The sequence below is a fragment of the Engystomops pustulosus genome, chromosome 2, assembly GCF_040894005.1.
Source record: "Engystomops pustulosus chromosome 2, aEngPut4.maternal, whole genome shotgun sequence".
NCBI classification, from domain to species: Eukaryota; Metazoa; Chordata; class Amphibia; order Anura; family Leptodactylidae; genus Engystomops; species Engystomops pustulosus.
In genome coordinates, this window is record NC_092412.1 from 130,028,735 (window position 1) to 130,051,153 (window position 22,419).

Below are 22,419 nucleotides of genomic sequence, written 5' to 3' on the forward strand. Positions count from 1 at the left end.
CTTCAGTGTCTCACACCCTGCACACCCACTGTAGGGACCCACCTACCTTGCATCAGGTCCAGAACCTTGGAGGAGTTATACCTTCTCAAGGGGAAGGTATAGCGTCTAGGTTCTGTTTTCCAGGATCACATTGATGCCAAACCTCACCCATTTGCTATGGTTCCATTCACTGATATTTGTATCACTGTGTACAACAGGGGTCTCAAACTCAATTTACCTGGGGGCCGCAGGAGGTAGATTCTGGGTAAGGCTGGGCCGCATCAAGTTTTCCACACAAAATGTGCTTACAAAATATCATTATTCAGATTCAAATGTCATGGCGTCTCCCAGCGCAAGGAAAGCCCCATGCTGGGAGACGTGTTCTCTCTATGAACGCGTCCTGTGCACCGAGGGGTCCCAAGCTCCTACCGCACTGAGCCTAGGACACTCCATCCCCCCCGGTACTTGCCTCCCATCGAAGAAGATGAAGTCGCCGCTCTGACCTGCACCAAGTGCGTTCAGAGCGGCGACTTCATCTTCTTCAAGTACCGGAGGGAAGGGGATTAACCGGTTACGGGCCCTTTACTGTTTTTTCATGTCCATTTTTCACTCCCCACCTTCAAAAATCTATAACTTTTTTATTTTTACACGTAGAGAGCTGTGTGACGGCTTGTTTTCTGCGTAACAAATTGCACTTCATAGTGATGGTATTTAATATTCCATGCCATGTACTTGGAAGCAGGAAAAAAATTCCAAATGCATTGAAAATGATGAAAAAAACGCATTTGCGCCATTTTCTTGTGGGCTTGGATATTACGTCTTTCACTGAGCGCCCCAAATGACATGTCTACTTTATTCTTTGGGTCGGTACGATTAAGGGGATACCAAATTTGTTATAGGTTTATAATGTTTTTTACAAAAATTAAAACCTCCTGTACAAAAATTATTTTTTTGATTTTGCCAACTTCTGGCGCTAATAACTTTTTCATACTTTGGTGTACGGAGCTGTGGGTGGTGTCATTTTTTGCGAAATTTGATAATATTTTCAATGATATCATTTTTAGGACTGTACGACCTTTTGATCACTTTTTATAGATTTTTTATATTTTTCAAAATGGCAAAAAAGTGCCATTTTCGACTTTGGGCGCTATTTTCCGTTACGGGGTTAAACGCATTGAAAAAACGTTATCATAATTTGATAGATCGGGCATTTTCGGACGCGTCGATACCTGATGTGTTTATGATTTTTACTGTTTATTTATATTTATGTCAGTTCTAGGGAAAGGGGGGTGATTTGAAATTTTAGGTTTTTTTATTATCATTTTTTTTTTTTAACTTTTTTGTATTTTTATTTATACTATTTTTCAGACTCCCTAGGGTACTTTAACCCTAGGTTGTCTGATCGATCCTATCATATACTGCCATACTACAGTATGGCAATATATGGGGATTTTCCTCCTCATTCATTACAATGTGCTATCAGCACATTGTAATGAAGGGGTTAAAACGAAATAGCCTCGGGTCTTCGGAAGACCCGAGGCTACCATGGAGACGGATCGCCGCCCCCCGATGACGTCACGGGGAGCGGCGATCCAAGGTAAGATGGCGGCGCCCATGCGCCGCTATCTTTTTGAGGCTGCCGACAGCTTTGCCGGCAGCCATCGCTGTGAAAACACCCGCGATCGGTACTAGCACCGATCGCGGGTGTTACCGGTAAGTCTTTGCTGCAATATGCAGCAAAGACTTACCGGCTATGGAGAGGGCTCGGCCCGTGAGCCCTCTCCATGCAGCGCGACCTGCCCTCTCCATGCAGGTGGGGGCCGCAAAATATTGTCCCGCGGGCCGCAGTTGGCCCGCGGGCCGCGAGTTTGAGACCCCTGGTGTACAAGAATGCTATTTAGTCATAGCCATACAATCCCCTGGCTATACCAATTCCAAAAATATATTTGGGCTGAGATGGACCATTACTCCATACCTGTCCATAACCTGGGACATATTGGTCTGGGATTTTTATGACCCTTTGTCTGTTGTCAAACAAAATGGAGGGAAGCTCCTGAAACATTTGGTGCCTGGGTGTTTGCAGAAACTCCTTTAAGTCTTTAACTCCTGAGAGTACTGCCATATTTATCACAGAGGGTGATTTTGAATAATTTTCAGGTCTGTGTGATACTTACAGACCCTCCAATACAATTGCAATGGAAACCCCTAAACAGTAAATTTAAGAATTTTTAGTAAGCATTTCAAGAAGTAATCCGTGTTGTTTCTGGATTTGTAGTATGAGAGGGGTAGAGCCAGGCTGCTTCCAACCTTTAAGAAGTAAATAAATGTTTTATCCCCATAACCCGTGATATTTTTTCTCTCTTGAACATGTACATAGAGTCCGCCATAACAACCTCCTGCGGCAGAGAGTTCCATAGTCTCACTGCTCTTACAGTAAAGAACCTTTGTCTATGTTGATGGTAAAATCGCCTCTCCTCTAGGCGTAGAGAATGCCCCCTTGTCCTGGTCACAGACCTAAGTATAAAAAGATCTTTGGAGAGATCCTTGTACTGTCCGTTCAGGTATTTGTACATTGTAATGAGGTCTCCCCTCAGTCGTCTTTTTTGTAAACTGAATAATCCCAAATTTTGTAATCTGTCAGTGTATTCTAATCCCTCCATTCCCCTAATAATCCTGGTTGCTCTCCTTTGCACCCGTTCCAGCTCTATTATATCCTTTCTATAAACTGGTGCCCAAAACTGTACACAATATTCCATGTGTGGTCTGACCAGGGATTTGTATAAGGGCAAAACTATGTCTTTATCCTCTCTTGATATCCCATAATTTAATTTGCTTTTAGCAGCAGCCGCCTGGCTCTGGTCACTAAAATTAAGTTTACCATTCACCAATACCCTCAAGTCCTTTTCAGCTCCAGTTTTACTAAGTAATTGACCATTTAGAACGTAATTATACTTTTTGTTTCCATGGCCCAAGTGCATAACTTTACATTTATCTACATTAAACCTCATCAACCATTTCTCTGCCCACTCCTCAAGCTTCCACAAATCCCTCTGTAATGCTAAACTATCGACCTCAGTATTTATTACTTTACAAAGCTTAGTATCATCTGGAAATATTGAAACTTGACTCTGTAAACCCACTACAAGGTCATTAATAAAAATATTAAAAAGAAGTGGCCCCAATACTGACCCCTGTGGCACTCCACTGGTAACATCAACCCAATCTGAGAATGTGCCATTAATGACCACCCTCTGTTTTCTATCACTAAGCCAATTACTTACCCAAATACACAGATTTTCTCCTATTCCCAGCAGTCTCATTTTATATAACAACCTTTTACCTCCTCGTAGAAACCAATCAGATTAGTCTGACAGGACCGATCTCTCATAAACCTATGCTGACGCTGGGTTATAAGGTTGTGCACAGTGAGATACTCCAGGATAGCATCTCTAACAAACCCCTCAAATATTTTCCCCACCACAGCAGTTAGACTCACGGGTCTTTAGTTTCCAAGATCGCTATTTGATCCTTTTTTGTATATTGGTACCACATTTGCTATGCGCCAGTCCTGTGGAACATAACCAGTCCTCAGTGAATCTTCAAATATTAAAAATAACGGTCTGTCTATCACGGTACATATTTCATGCAGAACCCGGGGGTGTATGCCATCTGGCCCCGGTGATTTATCTATCTTAGTGGTTGCGAGGCGGCGCCGTACCTCTTCCTGGGTTAAACTGTTGACATTCCAAAAAGAATTTACATTATTCCTCATTGTGTCTTCCACCAGGGGATTTTCCTGGGTAAAGGCAGTCGAGAAGGCGACATTCAGTAGATTGGCCCTTTCCTCATCTCCTTCCACCATGACTCCCATGTTATTTCTAAGGGGACCCACACTCTCTGTTTTTAGTTTCTTATCATTTATATACTTGAAAAATAATTTGGGGTTATTTTTGCTCTCCCTGGCAATATTTCTATGTCTCTATTTTTGCGGCCTTTATCTGCTTTTTACATGATTTATTTTTCTCTCTTTAACCCCTTAACGACTTGGCCTTTTTTAGTTTTTTCACTTCCATTTTTCACTCACCAACTTCAAAAATCTATAACTTTTTTATTTTTCCACATAAAGAGCTGTGTTATGGCTTATTTTCTGCGTAACAAATTGCACTTCATAGTGACGGTATTTAATATTCCATGGCGTGTACTGGGAAGCGGGAAAAAAATTCCAAATGCAGTGAAAATGGTGAAAAACCACATTTGTGACGTTTTCTTGTGGGCTTCGATTTTACAGCTTTCACTCTGCGTCCCAAATGACATGTCTACTTTATTCTTTGGGTCGGTACGATCACGTGGATACCAAATTTGTATAGGTTTTACAATGTTTTCATACATTTAAAAAAATGAAAACCTCCTGTACAAAATATTTTTTTTTTTATTTTGCCATCTTCTGGGGCCAATAACTTTTTCATACTTTGGTGTACGGAGCTGTGGATAGTGTCATTTTTTGAGAATTTTGATGGCGTTTTCATTACTATAATTTTTGGGACTGTGCAACCTTTTGATCACTTTTTATTAATTTTTTTATATTTTTCAAAATGGCAAAAAAATGCCATTTTCGACTTTGGACGCTATTTTCCGTTACGGGGTTAAACGTAGTGAAAAAACGTAATTATATTTTGATAGATCAGGCATTTTCAGACGCGGCGATACCTAATGTGTTTATGATTTTTACTGTTTATTTATTTTTATATCAGTTCTAGGGAAAGGGGGGTGATTTGAATTTTTAGTTTTTTTTTTTAAACTTTTTTTTATTTTTACTTTTAATATTTTTCAGACTCCCTGGGGTACTCTAACCCTAGGTAGTCTGATCGATCCTATCATATACTGCCATACTACAGTATGGCAGTATATGTGGAGTTTACTCCCCATGCATTACAATGTGCAATTAGCACATTGTAATGCATGGGTTAAAACGAAGTAGCCTCGGGTATTCAGAACACCCGAGGCTACCAGGGCGACGGATCGCCGCTCCCCGTGACATCATCGGGGAGCGGCGATCCACGACAAGATGGCGGCGCCCATGCGGCGCCATATCTTTGAAGTCGCCGGCAATGCTAGCACCGATCGCGGGTGTTACTGGTAAGCCTTTGCTGCAATATGCAGCAAAGACTTACCGGCTATGGAGAGGGCTCGCCCCGAGAGCCCTCTCCATGCACCGGGACCCGGGAAGGGGATAATCCTGTAATGCCTCATCGCTACCTTCACGGTTTAGCACCTTAAACGCCTTATCTTTCTTGCTTATTGCTTTCCTTACAAGACTAGTTAGCCACATAGGCTTTTTCTTGTTCCTTTTATGCTTTTTCCCATAAGGTATGTGTTTCTCACAGGACTTTTTCATAATATATGAGAAAAAGTCCCATTTTCTGGGGGGGGGGGCTTTTGTCTTTGAGAACATTATCCCAGTCTATGCCTTTAAGGTCTTCCCTTAGTTGCTGAAAATTTGCCCTCCTGAAGTTTAGAGTGCTGGTTGCCCCTTTCACTAACGCTTTTAGTAAAGCGTAATACAAAATCAATGATATTATGATCACTATTCCCCAGGTTCCCCCTAACCTGTAGTTTTGATACCCTACCAGGTCTGTTGGTTAGGATAAGGTCCAGCAGTGCCCCCCCTCTTGTTGGCTCCAGGACTAGTTGCGACAGGTAATTGTCTTTTGTTGTTGACAAGAACCTGCTACCTTTGAAGGACCTGCATGTTTCTGCCAGCCAGTCAATATCTGGGTAATTCAAGTCCCCCATGATAAGTACTTCACCATGCTTTGAAGCCGCATCCATTTCACTTATCAGCATTTCCTCTGTTGCCTCCATTATATTTGGAGCCTTATAACAAACCCCTAGTAATATTTTATTATTCTTTTTCCCTCCCCTTATCTCCACCCATAGGGACTCCACATTTGCATTTGCGTTACTGATGTAATCTCGCAAGACAGGCTTGAGGCAAAAATTCACATATAAACAAACCCCTCCCCCTTTTTTTTTATACAATCCTTTCTAAAAAGACTATAACCTTCTATAGTAACAGCCCAGTCATAGCTACTGTCCAACCATGTCTCTCTGATACCCACTATATCATATTTCCGCTCCAACATTTTGTTTGTGAGGCTTCTGGCATTTGTGTACATACACGTTATATGGTTTTCCCTGTCCATATTCCTTTTGTTCTTATTCCCCAATCTCATTCCAGCCCCCCTTCCTCCCCCATTGGCTATGTCTCTTCCCAGCTCTCTATCTACACTGTCTATTTGCCCTGCACAAGTGTAGTTGCCCTCCCCCCAGGTCTCTAGTTTAAACCCTCCTCCAACCTTCTAGCCATTTTCCCCCAAAAACAGCTGCACCCTCCCCATTGTAGAGCCTGTAGCCGACAGAAAAGTCTGCCCAGTTCTCCATGAACCCAAAATCCTCCTTCCTACACCAACTTTTGAGCCACTTATTTACCTCCCTGATCTGCCGCTGCCTTTCTGGTGTGGCACGTGGTACAGGTAGTATTTTGGAGAAAACTACCTTTGAGGTCCTTGCCCTCAGCTTATGGCCTAAATCCCTGAAATCATTTTTAAGGACCTTCCACCTACCTCTTACTTTGTCATTAGTGCCAATGTGGACCATGACCGCTGGTTCCTCACCAGCCCCTCCCAGTAATCTGTCAACCCAATCTGCAACATGCCGAACCCGAGCACCCGGAAACAACACACTGTTCGGTATGCACAGTCTTTGTGACAGATTGCCCTGTGTGTTCCCCTAATAATTGAATCTCCCACTTCCAGCACCTGTCTGATCTTGCCTGTGCTCCCATTACCCTTCTTACTGGAGCAGACAGTCCCCTGTTTGCTAGAGGCCATGTCTTGCTGCAGCATTGCTACCCCAGAGCTGATATCCCCCTCATCCGCCAGCCTGGCAAACTTATTGGGGTGCAACAGATCAGGACTGGACTCCCTACAACTCTTCCCTCTACCCCGCCTTCTACATGTTACCCAACTAGCTGCCCCCTCACTCTGCACCTCCATACTTCCCTCCCCACACCCATCTTCCCCAGAGAGTTTGTGCTCCAGGAGCAGCAAACTTCGCTCCATATTGTCAATTGCCCGCAGCCTTGAAACTTGCTCATTTAGATCCAGAATCTGGGCTTCCAGATGAGCAATTTTCACACATCCCGTACAGCAATATTCCCCCTCGAACGGCTGTTCAAGGAAAGCATACATGGCACAGGATGTACACTGTGTAGCAATGCCACTTATGGAGTCCATTGTTCTAATGGGGATTACAATAGAAATATGCACTAAAAGAAGAATTTACAGTCAAACACAAAATACAGCAGTTACTTGCCAAAGCCCCTCAAACTTAAGTCCCTTAAAGTAAGTCACACTTAGGGCTCTGCACACACTTCGGATCAATGCACACTCGCCACCAAGCTCCCACACTCGCTTTTCTGATGCTTTTTTTAAAGGTAATCTGCCACAAAACTCTGCAGAGCTCACTGCAACAAGATCTGGCTGCAAACCACCTCTAACTAGCTGTCAGAAGTGGAATCCATCTGACAGTAGATATTTGAATATAATAACACTGATAAGTAATAGCAGAGACTATTTAAAGGACGTCTACCACCGGATGAAGGATTGTAAACCAAGCACACTGACATACTGGTGTGTGCTCCCTCTGGCAGGATCTGCTCTTCGTTTATCCTCTTATGCCCTGGTTTTTAAGAAAAAAAAAGGCTTTAAAAATTATGCAAATGAGTGTTAGGGGCCCCAAGCTCCATTAACAACTATGAAGTCTGAAGCTCCTTAGGCTCATTTGCATATTAAAAATCCTTTATTTTGTAAAAAACTGGACAATAAGAATATAAAATAAGAACAGATCCTGTCATAGGAGGCACACACCAGTATGTCAGTGTGCTAGTCTTGCCATCCTTCTTCCTGGTGGTAGATGTCCTTTAAGGATGCTGCAGGATGGGGTTGGTAAAGATGATGAGAGGTCCTACCGTATATACTCAAGTATAAGCTGACCCGAGTATAAGCCGGGGCACCTAATTTTACCACCAAAATCTGGGAAAACCTGTTGACTCGAGTATAAGCCTTGGGTGGGAAATGCATTGGTCACAGCCTCCCATTATATAGCCAGCCAGGCCCCTGTAGTATATAACCAGCTCCGTGTAATATATAGCTTGCCAGCCCCCTGTAGTATATAGCCAGCCCTGTGTAATATATAGCCAGCCTCCAGTTTGCTTAGCACAAAAAAAATTAAACTGTGTGCTCACCTTACCATTCTGACACCCCGGGCAGCTTCTCTTCTTGCTTCAGCTCCAGGTCAGTAATGGGACGCGAACAGACACACATTTTTTGTTCTGAAATCCTTGGCTTATACTCAAGTATATATGGTATTTAAAAAGAGAATATGCCCTTTGTTTAGATGACATTAGATCACGGTGTTGGTGAAAGATTTTATAGTCTTGTTCTGGCTTATAGGTGTTGTCCACTTTACCTGATGTTTTTGTAAGTGCAAGTGTAGGATATTAGGTGTTCTACCATATACTTTTATTCAATGTTCTCCACCATTTTCTATGTAAAGTTGAGCTCCTGTGTCAAGAAATATATTTTACCTCATTAACTGCCATTTCTGTCCATAAAATTGTCACGGCAAGGACGCCGCCACATCGTCACGTGACGTGGGGTGCAACTGTACGGGTTAATTTAGCCTACTCAAACTTGCGCTCACCTTTCACTCAGGACACAAATTGAGCATAAATAACACCTCATACAGATCCAGCACCAGAACCGCTGCCACCACTTATTGCATTTATACTGGGACCAATAAGTATCCCACTCTACAACAACTCTTGCTTCTCAGGCAGTCACCTTGTCACACCACTAGACATGCACACTCAGCACTTTAGCAGTAACACAGCTAACCACACTTCACAAGGCTATGAGTTCGCAGAGCATACAGGGACCAAAATTAAAGTGAAAAGCTTTAATTACAAAAAGTTGATCAGTGCATAAAAAGATATTAAAAACAAAAGAATTACAAAATAAAATGACACACAACACGGCAAAACAGTTATAAAATAAAAAGGGAGAAAAATAACAGAAACTTACAAACTTAAAGTAAATCCTGATCCCTGGAGGTGGGAGAAATAAGGAACACACTCCGCTTGTCAAGCAGCCCCCAAAATGTGAACACCAATTCTTGGATTTCATATTGTTTTATAACTTCTCAGTTTGGTTCAGATTTCAGAACCTCCCATTCATTAATTAGTCCAGAGGGTCATTCAGGATTGGGCAAAGTTTTAATGAGGGGGGAGAGTCCAGGAATATTTAAACAGTCTTTTGTTTCCAAATCCTGATGCAGAAGAGGGGGGGTAGGGAGACCAAATGTCCTTTGGGGTCTGAACAGACCAGTCTTCAGTTCATAGGTTATCAGGCTGTTAAAGCTCCAGGATGTCGTAAAAGCTGCCTGGACGCTTCAATAGATGCCAAATATTTAAACAAAGTTTGTAATTATCCTATAGTTAAACCAGTCTTATACATTCACAATTAATATCTCCTTGACAAAAATGTCAGCAGAATGAGGGTCAAGTGATCCTCACTGTCCATTACCAATTGCTTTTACAGAACCTCGTGACACTCAGGGCTGGCGCTATGGGTAGGCAAAGTGGTCAATTGCCCAGGGCCCCCTTAAAGAGGATAATGTCGTCTTTCAAATGAATCTAGAATTGTGTTCTAGGTGCCTTGGATCCGGAGATATTCAGGTTTAAATTGAGAATATCAGGTGACATTTTTATATATAAAAATCACTCCCGATAGCATTTTAACAGTTAATATCTCTGTTTTCCTGACACTTTGAAACACAAATTTAGATTAATATAAAAGAGGAGACTCTCTTCTTTCATAGGAAAAAAGTGAGGTTCTATGTGTCACAGAGCCAGAGATACAGCCCCTTGAAGTGCCCCCCCCCCCCTCCAGATTCTTAGCCGGCAGCTACAGGGAGAATTTGCTGCACACAGGAGCTGCTGCACCTCACAGATAATGGAAATATTCACCTTATATGTTACTACATTTTCTCTCTTATTGCCTTTTATTTCGTGATAGGTTTTTTTTATTTTTTTGCGAAAATTGACTGATACGATGAACATTCGATCCTCTACGCCTCTTCGTGCGGGCATACCGCCGTGTGCTGGAGAGGACGAGGAGGTGACCCCTCCGCCCTCCATAGAGAATAGCGGCGCACGGCCGCACACACGCCCAAAGATAGAGCATGCTCTATCTTTTTGAGGTGTGCGGCCCGTATCTGCACCGCGCCGCTATTGTCGTCTATGGGGACATACATGCAGCCGCATGTACGTCCCCGCAGACGGCCATGTGAATAAGCCCTAATGTCGCTACATACTAACACCGCAACCCAGAACATGTCTATAAAGTTATATGTAACATCAAAAACACACACATGTTCTGGAATGAAGTTTTTATTTCACACCATCCTCCATTATTTACACCTATGTTATGGCGTTCTCACCCAAATTCTTATGAAGCGCGAAGGGTTCTGTTATTGTGCGGCTAATACAATGGCGCACATCTAAAAGTGACTTTTATTATCTCATTAGCTTGGTGTATGGATATATAGTTATTTATTTGGGTTACCATTGTGTAAGGGAACATACAATAATAGATCTGTTTGAGGCTCAGTGCAATTTTCTGCTAAAATTTGGTGTTCCCTGTGGGTTTAACGTTCCCTTTGCTGCATATTTTGGTGAATATACACATGTGGGGTCTGTATGATCTCCTCACATCTTGCTTTTTTAGGAAAGTATGTTTTCTTTATATAAGTATTCTGGATTTGTACATATTTTAGAGGAAATTTAGAATTTTCATGCAATTTTTGCATTTTATTGCTGTTTGCTGCAAAGTTGCATGAAGGTGGTGGTATGTATGAATTTAAGTTATTATTGTTTACATGATGATTTCTGGAAAAATTAGATTTTGACAAAATAGCTTTATTTTGTGTGTGATATATTTTTAAACACATTTGTGGATAGCAACCACATATGTCACGGTTTTTGTTTACGCATTTTTGGGAGTGTAAATTCTTGATGTTGTGTATTGTGGTGTATATAAATCTGCTCACTTTGTGTTATTATTTTTAAATCCCTATTTGTGTCTTAATCTCCACTGCGATGTGAGTTGTATGTAAAAACGTACGTTATCAAGGCATTTACAATGCACTTTTTGTTTAATAATTAGTTTAATAGTCACAAAGCTACATGAGGGTGGTCAAATGTTAATTGCCAAATGCATCGCTTGGTTGTCTGCTTTTTTAAAAATTCTATAGGTTTTATGGCGCCTTTACAATTTAATCTGTTTTACTGATATATTTTGCAGGCTGTGACTGTCTTAAAATTTTTAGCTGAAAAGCTAGTTATTTAAGTTTTAGTGATATTATGTTGATTTATTTATGTGAACATATCAATATGAGGCATTTGTGAACTCTACACATGAAGAGTAAATATTTTTTGCCATTTTTTATGAGACGTGAAGGTAAATATTTTCTGTTTGGAGCACATTTTTTCCATGAAAGTCAAATTTTAAGTATTTTTTATAAAATGTTTCAGTTTGAATCAAAATTGCATGAAGGTGCCTATGTCTATAAACTCTTTAATGCAATTTTGAAAATGGGGCAAGTGTCTGCTTTCATAAAATATGGGGTTTGCTGCGGTCTACTTTAATTCTTTTTGCTGTAATTTCGATTTTATTTCTAAACGTCAAAATTCAAAAAATTGCTCTGTTCAATAACGAGACAAAATATCCAGAAATACCCCTGGTTAATACCCCTTGGTTGAATTCCCGGGTGAAGATTCTTATCATCTATCTGTCTAGTTATCTATCTCATATAATCTGACCATTTATATATATTGCTTTTTCTCTATTTATGAATCAATCTTCTATCTCTCTTCTATCTATCTACTGTATATACAATCTACTTTATAGCTCTGCATCTAGAAATCTGTATCATCTTTCATATTTATTTTCTATCATAATAATTATAATTAGTAATTATTAATTATAATTAATAATTCCTTTATTTATATAGCTCACACAGATTACACAGCACTACACAGAGCTTGTCACATCAGTCCCTGTCCCCAATGGGACTCACAATCTATTCAACCTACCAGTAAGTTTTGAAGTGTGGGAGGAAACTGGTGGACCCAGAGGAAACCCACATAAACACAGAGAGAACATACAAACTCTTTTCAGATGTTGACCAGCGCTGCAAGGCTGTAGTGCTAACCACTGAGCCACCGTGCTGCCTATCATCTCCCTATCATCTGTTTATCACCTATAAAATTCTCCCATATTACACATTGTTTTACCATACTAAAGGGAGCCTCTTACTGACTGTGACTGGTCATAAAATAGTTTTATTTTGGGGACCCACTTTTAGTTTTGCCCAGGGCCCCACTTTGTCTAGAATCGGCCCTGGTGATACTATTCATGAATAATGTATATGCTTAGTCACAGGTAGGTTGGTTACCCTTTATTCCCTTTTAGCCTCATTGACGCCTTTCTCCTTTTCCCAGTAGTCTCAGAATGTGTACCTCTGACATTTTCCAAATATAACCAGTAGTTCCAGATGTAAAGTCTGCGCTCTCTATTGAAGTTACAATAGTTGACACCACCCTATTGGTAAGGGTGCACTCCAATCCTAATTCTGAAAATATGCATCTGCCTTTATATTAAAATTGTACAAGTTGGTTGGCTGTGACTGCTGAAAGTGCCCTTTTATATATGTCCATTTAGAAATATTTCCTAAGGAGCAAGCCTTCTTTCCATGGAAGTTTTTTTCTTATGCACTTCGGTTTTTGTAGTTGGTTGATTTAATTCAAGCAGTGAAGTAGGTGACTTTTTTGGCTAAAAATTGTTAATCATAGCTTTCTTCCTTCAAAAACAAACTTTTTGAATTATGCTAATCATACTGTATGTATGCACACACATCAGCAAAAAAAATCTGTACTTCTGCATAAAAAACTGCAAACAAAAGTCGCATAATAATCGCAAATCCTTATAGTGCGCAAGAATTTGCCATTATTTCACAGTTTCTTTACTAGAAAACTGTCATAAAAGAAGTGATATCTCCCCATAGTACATACACATTGTATACACACATTCTGTATAGTACATGTACATTATAAACACATAATAGACATACAGCACATACACACCCTCTATACACAAAAAAATCTGTATAAACAGTATAAAAACAGCATAGATATCATTCATATGTGACCTGTACATGTGTTGTAGTATGCCAGTATATGGTAGGATCAATGAGACAACCTAGGGTTAAAGTACCCTAGGGAGTCTGAAAAATTGTAAAAAATTTAAATAAAATAAAGTAAAAAATAAAATTATATAAAAAAAACCCTAAAAATTCAAATCCACCCCCCTTTCCCTAGAAGTCATATAAATGAACAGTAAAAATCATAAACTCATTACACATCGCCGCGTCCAAAAATGCCCGATCTATCAAAATATATTAACTGTTTTTCAAATAAAAAGTGATCGTACAGTTCTAAAAATAGAAGCACTGAAAATGTCATCAAAAGTTGCAAAAAATGACACCACCCACAGTTCTGTATACCAAAGTATGAAAAAGTTATTTGCGCAAGAAGACGGCAAAATGAAGATATTTTTTAATTGTACCGAAGGTTTTAATATTTGTAAATGTATGAAAACATTATAAAACCTATACAAATTTGGTATCCTCTTGATTGTACTGACCCAATGAATGAAGTAAACATGTCATTTAGGGCGCACAATGAAAGACGTAAAATCCAAGCCCACAAGAAATGGCGCAAATGTGTTTTTTCATCATTTTCACTGCATTCAGAATTTTTTTCCTGCTTTCCAGTATACGGCATAGGATATTAAATACCATCACTATGAAGTGCAATTTGTTACGAAAACAAGCCCATACACAGCTCTGTAAATGGAAAAATAAAAAAGTTATAGATTTTTGAAGGTGGGGAGTGAAAAATAAAGACGCCAAAACAAAAAAGGGGTTAAAGCAAAGAAGTGGAATGTTCCTGAATGGCCGAGTTAGTCTCCCGATCAGTTGAGCATGCATTTTACTTTGTTAAAGACTAAACTTCAAACAGAAAGGCCACAAACAAACAGCAACTGAAACCTGCTGCAGTAAAGGTCTGGCAGAGCATTAAAAGGAGGAAACACAGCGTCTGGTTATGACCATGAGTTCATGACTTCAGGCTGCCAATGGCAACAGAGCGTTTTCAACCAAGTATTATTTAATTTGTCCAATTACTTTTGAGACCCTGAAATGAAGGGATTGTGTTTTTAAAAAATGCTTTCGCTCCTCACATTTTCATGCAATCATTTTGTTCAACCTGAATTAAAGCTGAGAGTCTGAACTTCAACTGTATCTGAAGTTTTTTATTATTATTTTTTTTTAATTGTAGAAATGTTCTGAACCACAATTAGAAAAATGTTGTCTATCTATAAATGAGTTTATTATTAAACTTTATACATCTAATATCACAAGCCTTATATTTATCCTGAGAAAGGTTTTTTTTTTTTTAGGTCATTTAGTTATCAGTTCTACTGGATACAGACCAGTCATTCAAGATTACAGACAATAGATGGGATTGTTATTATGATCTAAAAAGCAAGTAAAAGGTGTTCATGTATTTGGGATTAGGAGTGTGTTCTACACCATAGTTTACTTTTTTGCTTGTGTGAAATTAAAGAATGCATATTTATCATGCAAGCGTTGTTCAATGAACATTCAGTCTTATCAGCATACTTTATTCTATTTCAGAGCTAAAGTAATCACTATTCGAACATGACGACAGAATCTCCACGGCGCCCAAGTCGTTGTACGGGAGGAGTGATGGTTCGTCCTCAAGCTGTCACGTAAGAATATTAGTTTTTCACAAGTTTCAAAGGGGAAAAAATTTCAGAAAATGATCTCCACTTTCAATACTGAGGTGCCGCATACCAGAAATGATCAAATATGCAACTACTGTGGGATCTTTTCTAGCATCAGTGTCCATTTGGGGAAAACTGTTCCTATACAGGCAGTTATTTGACAGGGAAACGGGACCGCCCTATCGGCTTTTTACGACGGTCAGTAAGTGTACTTCTTCTGACGAGCCGCCGCTCTACTTCAGCGCATCAAAAGAAGATTGCGGGACATCAGGTCTCGCTGGTGCCGGTGTCGGGCTGTGACATCAGAGTCCAGACCCGGCACTAACACCCGGGATCAGAAAACCTCAGATCCCGGGTGTTTAACCCCTTACATGCCACTGTCAAGCATGACCGCGGCGTGTTAAAGAGTCCCCCAAGATATCTGATCCATCCTGCGTCAGCCCTGGGGTCTGGCGTGTGCCGCCTCCTGGCAGGACCCGGCTGTAAGTAACTGAGCATGCACAGTTGAAGCCCAAGTCTGGAAAATTTTGAAAAAGTAAAAATCATTTTATAAATAAAAGTCCTCTAATCAGCCTAATTACTTATAAAATCCAAATCAAGTTTATAAAACACAAAAAAAAATTACATATTTGGTATCACCACATCCGTATCAATCTGTACAATAAATCTAAAACAATGTTGAACCCGCTCTGTGAACTACGTAAAAAAACTAAACAATTCCCGCAATAAACAATTTTTTAATCAAATACCCTCACAAAGAAATGTTCCAAAATGTAATCAAAAAAGGTTACTTTACTTAATATGATACGACTGAAAGAACAACTCTTTTTGTTATGCCCCTGAAAATTTGTCAATGGAGAAAATAACATTTTTTTTAGAGTCATTTTTGGTCTTAATGAATGTATTTTCCCAAAAAATTCTAAAAAAAATGCAGGTCCATATTGTTTTAACCCATGTGAAACACTTAAAGGGTTAATAGACATAAAAGAAGTTGTTTTACATACGTTGAGGAGTGAAGTTTCTATAGAGGGGTAATTTATGGGGTTTTAGTATTATTTAGGCCTTTCAAAGTCACTTGAAATCTGAGTTGTCTCTCAAAATGTGAGTTTTTGCGAAAAATCGCACCTAAAGTTCTAAGCCTCATAGCATCCTAGAAAAAGGAGAGGACGCATAAAATATAATTTCAACATAAAGCAGACATTACTGAAATGTAAGTTAAATTTTTTTTCAGAATGAAATGCAAAACTTATCACATTAATTTTACAACTATCGTGAAGTACAATGTGTCTCGAGAAAACATTCTCAAAATCACCTGGATATGTTAAACCATTCTGAAGTTATAATCAATTATCGTGACACATGTCAGAGTTGAAAAATCGAGTCTGGTCACTAAGCTGAGAACAAGGGGTTAATATATTTTGTTGTTTTGACCCTATTTTGTGTGAGTTATCTGTGATTTTTCCTTCTTTAGGCTACATTCACACTGCTGTTGCCCGCCCGCCCCTACCGTACCGTAGCGGGCAACGGCAGTGCACGGGGAGAGGAGGAGGAGGAGGAGCAGGTGAGCGCAGCTCACCCCCGCCCCTCTCCATAGAGATACATGGCGCACGGCGCCGTATTACGGGAAAAGATAGGACAGGTCCTATCTTTTTCCCGGGTAAGGTGCGCACATGTGCAGCGCCGTACAGCTCCCGTAGGTCGCCGTGCGCCCATTGCTGTCTATGGAGGACGTATATCGGCCGTATATACGTTGGCCGTATATACGTCCTCCATACAGTAGTGTGAATGTAGCCTTACTTTGTATTTATAGTGCTTTATTCTTCTTGTCCTGCAGGGAGCAGTCATACATGGAAAGTGTTGTAACATTTCTTCAAGATGTTGTTCCACAGGTTAGTGCTTGTGTTCATTACTGGATTTTAGATTAAATTCCAATGTAAATTCTCCATTATGTTACGGTTGCCTATAGACACATACCTAATGTGCCTGTAGGTTATTTACCCCTGATCATATTTTGTGGGGGGATCATTTAGCATGTTCTGAAGGAACTACATCATATAATTTTATATATATAAGACAGGTTAAATCTGTTCTATCAATGGAATTATCTATATGAAAACCTAACGGACTCATGCAGGGTGTCTCTCCCTCTAATCGTGTCGTACTACGATCATTCCCAGAGGTCATATTATCAAAGGGTTTTCGTAATGCTATTTTTGTAATTGAAGTTTTTATAAGTTTTTCTAATTTTAATACAAAACAATAACAAAGTATATCGACATTATTACCTAATTGATTTGTAAAGATCTATCTGGAACTGTACAAAGTCAAAATTCCTTGGAAGACTGTAATTGAGACCTTTTTTTATAGTGCTGATAAGCACATATCATCAAGTGTCACTGGAGCCAGATTAACCACATTGCATCTATCATTTGTAGTTATATGCTCAGTGTTCAGCGCCAGGAAACTTTCTTACTTTTCTGGCTGGTTCTCCATCTTCCTCTCCCTATTCCTTCCCTTTCGGATTCTCCATCCCGGTTTGTTCCGCCTAAAGGGGCTGATGTTGTTGCAGTGATCGTTTCTTCTCAGCCTTCGGTACAGTTCAGGGATTAAATGCATCAGTGTAGCTACAGCATTTTCAAGGTATGTTTGGTTCATACTGCATAAAAACAAATGGTAGATTTTCTTTAATGGATTTTCTTTTAATTCCAATTAAAAAGTTAGAAAATAATTCACAGGAGGACATGTGGTTCGGCATTAAGGCTACCATCACATGGAGGAGGCAAAAATTGGCCAAAATGGATATATTCTCTATTTTTCATGGCCTATTAGAACCACTTTTTACGAATCACTCATAGACTAAACTGATGCTGACTAGGACTTCTTCTACTGATCAATGGAGTGGTTGCATGGTCCATTAAAATAATGGCTATGGGCACTGATCCATTAAAAGGTATTTTTCATTGTCTTGTAGCGCTGCCCTAACTGTACACTGCCTTTTTCTGCAGTGTGTCAATGAAAATATTAGCAGATAAAGAAAAGATTTGATGTGGTTAGAGGTTATATTGCACCTATAGTTATTGCACTCTTTCTTCCTATTTTATAAGGCATATAGTGGATCACCCACAACAGAAGAAAAAGAGAAAATAGTTTGGGTCCGATTTGAAAATTCTGATTTGAATGGTAAGTCAACTAGTATATTTGTAGTCATAACAAGAGATAAGTGGATCTGGTCGGATTTGGCGTTCAGGTTCGGCTGCCTGACCCGGACATATTGGCAGATATATCCATGGCTATGGGCGTCAATTTGCCAAACACCCCCATGCCAATCATAGCCATAACTAGTTGTTAGATGTGTCAATTTGCCAGATAGGATGCCAATTCGGCAGTCTGTCCGTGTCAGGCAGCCAAACACGTATGCCAAACCCAACCATCACATTCACTCATCTCTTGTCATCACATGATTCCAGCCACTGGATTATAACCTTTTTTTTAGTATTTATTGGTGTATTTTTTAAAATGATCACTGTGATCCCAAGCCCTACATAAATAGATATACATGGTGCAATGCCTCCAGTAATTTATTTTTTACTGTAATCTGATTTAGTAAGACATGACCCTCATGTACATGGAGAAGGTATTAAGAAATTTACTAAAGAGAGGTGACACATTTGGAGGAATTCATTAAGACTGCCGTTTTTAACACCTGTCTTACTAAGAGGCTTTGACCTCTTTGTAAATGTATGCTATATTTTTCCTAAATGGTCGATGCAAATGACAGTCAGGATAATAAAAGTCATCACCCATTTATATATTGAATTTTAATGAAGAAACCTCCCAATGATAACAGTATATTCTTCAAAGTGAAAAAAAAGTAAAATGCACAGTTCCAAATTATTATGCACAGCAGTTTCCAAACATTTTATTGGTTGTAAACAACTGAAGATGGTCAGTTGTTGAATTTGCAGCATTTGGAGGCCATATTCACTGAAATGAAAAGCTATTTTATTCCAAAACATCCTAAAAGGCCTAAAAGTTACACGTAACATAGGACCCTTCTTTGATATCACCTTCACAATTCTTGCATCCATTGAAGTTGTTAGTTTTTGGAGAGTTTCTGCTTGATTTTCTTTGCATGAAGTCAGAATTACCTCCCAGAGCTGCTGTTTTGATGTGAACTGCCTCCCACCATCATAGATCATTTGCTTGATTATACTCCAAAAGTTCTCTATAGGGTTGGGGTCAGGGGAAGATGGTGGCCACACCATGAGATTCTCTCCTTTTATGTTCATAGCAGCCAATGACACAGAGGTATCTTTGCAGCATAAGATTGTACATTGTCCTGTATGAAGAAGTTTTTGCCCTGGAAGGCACGATTCTTCTTTTTGTACCATGGAAAAAAGTGGTAACTTTGAAACTCTATAAACCTCGCCCAAGTCATTTCACACCTTCAAGAGGCTTAGCAGCTCACCATGATTCCAGCCCAAAACATGACTCTGCCATCCCCTTGCTGAGGTAGCAGCCTTGTTGGGACATGGTGGCCATCCACCAACCATTCACTACTCCATCTATCTGGACCATCACTTATCAGTTAACAAGACTGAGAATTAGTGTATGTAATTATCTTGTGTGTCTGCGCCCACTGCAACTGTTTCTGCTGTTGACTGGTTAGGGGTGGCCATATAGTAGGTTTATGCACCACAGCAAGGCTTTGAAGAATCCTACAACCTGAGGTTTGTGGGATTCCAGGGGCACCAGCAACTTTAAAAGTTCTATTTGGTGGTTTGTAATGGCATTTTAGCAGCTGCTCTCTTAATCCGATGAATTTGCTTGGCAGAAACCTTCCTTATTCTACCATTATCTGCACACACTTGTCTGTGCTCTGAAACCGCAACAAATTGATGATCACGCAAGTTTTCGTGAAATATCTAATGTTTTCATACCGTGTTCAAACCATTGCATTTGACGCTTTTCGGCAGCAGAGAGATCGTTTTTCTTTCCCATGTGACCTGCTTAATAACTCTGCTCACCTGGCAAACTAATTATCACAGGTATCTGAGATTGATTTCAGTAATCCAAAGAGACCTGAGGCACAATACCATCCATGAGTTTCATTGAAAAACAAAAAAATTAATCCCTATGACGCTTAAATCCAATTTGCATAATAATTTGTAATGTGTAGTCATTTCAGACTTCTTACAATTTGTATAATTTGATATTTTGGTTGCCTATTTTTCGATTTCAGATACATACATGAATATGGAGTTTCTTGAAATGCACAGTACTGGCAATGATCCCCCTTTGCTTTTGATGATTGGATACTCAGATGGTCTTCAGGTTTGGAGTATACCGGTGAGACAATCTTATCTAAAAACTGTGGCTAAAATTTTGTCTGAAGGAGTGCAACCTATCACTCATACACTAACTGGATATGTTTGCAGCCCCCCCCCCCCCCAAGATACAGATCTGCTTTGACACTCATGTTTTCTAAATCAAACAGTGGGGATGCAAGTCCTCATTCAGCTTATTCTTGGTTTGAGTTGTTCATTAATGAGAGATCAAAGTAAGTTCAACACTGGACTACAATTACAGCTTATTACATAAACCCCTTAAGGTGGTGGCAAACATGGCATTTTGAACAAGTTTTTAGGCTGTTTTTAAGAACTCCTTGACAAAACGCATGCGTTTTTTTTGACCGTTTTTGTATGTTTTCCAATTATCTTAAAATAATTGGGAAAACCGGTCGAAAACGGATGCGTTTTCAAAAAACACATGCGTTTTTTAACGGACTGCTTAAAAATGGCCTAAAAACGGGTTCAAAACGTGTGCCACCACCCTTAGGCTGCATTTACTCATGGCTGTTACATTGCGTTTTGAAACGTAATACAACAGCTAAGAAGAGAAGACTTGCCTAATTTTATCACTGTTAACAAAAGGCAATGTTAACTTACCGTAAATACTAATTTTAACTGCAATGCACTTAAGCAAATCTCCACTTCAGAATGCCACGTGTTAACACAGCCTCAGGGTGGTGTCATACCTGGCATTTTGAACCTGTTTTTAGTCATGCGTTTTCAATTCGTTAAAAAGCGCCTGCGTTTTAAAAACGCATGTGTTTTTAAAAAATGCATCAGTTTTTGTCAGTTTTTAATTAAGATAATTGGGAAAACCAGACAAAAACAGATGTGTTTTCAAAAACTGCATGTGTTTTATAACGGACTGAAAACACATGACTAGAAACGGACTACAAGACGCCACATGTGACACCACCCTAAGGAGACAGAAGCAGATGACTATGTACATTGGATAGTGGCTTGGCTGCATTGCAGCAGCTCATCTTCCAGACCAGAGAGCGAGGTGTGGGGCATGAGGCAGAAGCGATTACAATGAAGGGAATCCCCACAGCTCAGACTGCTAGCGCACGCCCACCCACATTTTTCAAAAGTTGTGCAAACTGTACTATGCGCAGTTTGCTTGTGGAGTTTGAAGAGAGCACCAGATTCATCGAGGGCGCACATTTTTTTTTCTGTCTTGTTGGACACAGAGCAGCCGCAACACAGTACTGGTGCAGACAGTTTATAAATACATGTGCAAACGCAGACAGAAAACTGGCGCATTAAAAAATGTGGGACATAATGTCGAATACAAAAACCAGCCTGGCTGGCAGATCTTTGTACAGTACCTCTCTGCCCGGCTTAAAACTAATCTATGGCTCCATACAATTACAGTGAAGTCTCTCAGTGTAGGCAGTGGGGCTAGTGGTATACGCTCTTTAACAAAATCTGACCATGCAAAATTGCACACATTAGAGAGCTGTTTATAAAGGGTTTCTGGAATTAATTATGTTTTCATAAGTGGCCATAGCTGCTTAAAAAGGACCTGTCACACCCAAAAGACCTCCACCAAATATGTCCCCCACTACCCTCTCCCCAGCCCCTTTCTATATCTGCCAATTTTTTAAAAATTTATGTTGGGAAACTTTGTTGTAACAGATCCGATCTCTTACCAAATAAGAGGTCGAATCCTCATATCCTCTGCGCTTGAAGTCGGCTTTATTCATGAGGGGGCCAGCCGACACTCCCACACCACGCCACTGTCAGCGGGGACCTGTAGGAGAAGCGGACAGCATTGCATATGTGTAGTTGCTGCCGGCCCTGCGCGATATGGCGAGAGCGGCGCTATGAATAAGAACGCCGCAGCCGCTGTCAGTGCGGCATGGCCGGTGCTGTGAATAAGGACATTGCTGTTGTTGTCAGTGTGGCGCGCCCGCATTGCGGTCGGCCGGCAGCGATTATGCGATTGCTGCAAGCTTCTCTGCTGACAGGGGCGTGGTGGGGGAGTGTCGGCTGGCCCCCAATGAATAAAGCCGACTTCAAGTGCAGAGGATACGTGGATCCTTACAACCAACTTTCCCAACATAAATAAAAAAAAAAAAAAATGGCAGACATAGAAAGGG

The 22,419-nt window shown here is 40.1% G+C and overlaps 1 protein-coding gene across 7 annotated transcripts in view; it reads left to right on the forward strand.

The window, feature by feature from the left end:
* Nucleotides 1-22,419, forward strand: part of BCAS3 (BCAS3 microtubule associated cell migration factor) — an 818,800-nt gene that overhangs the window by 13,750 nt on the left and 782,631 nt on the right. For 5 of the 7 annotated variants that reach the window (XM_072136425.1, XM_072136429.1, XM_072136424.1 and 2 more), the window contains exons 2-5: nucleotides 14,857-14,951; nucleotides 16,801-16,855; nucleotides 18,071-18,146; nucleotides 20,209-20,315. In XM_072136425.1, the coding sequence (XP_071992526.1) occupies nucleotides 14,881-14,951; nucleotides 16,801-16,855; nucleotides 18,071-18,146; nucleotides 20,209-20,315 (309 nt within the window). In that variant the 5' untranslated portion in view covers nucleotides 14,857-14,880. Of the gene's footprint in view, nucleotides 1-12,601; nucleotides 12,708-14,856; nucleotides 14,952-16,800; nucleotides 16,856-18,070; nucleotides 18,147-20,208; nucleotides 20,316-22,419 lie in introns of all 7 variants that reach the window. The other 2 variants (XM_072136426.1, XM_072136427.1) reach the window with 2 other exon arrangements.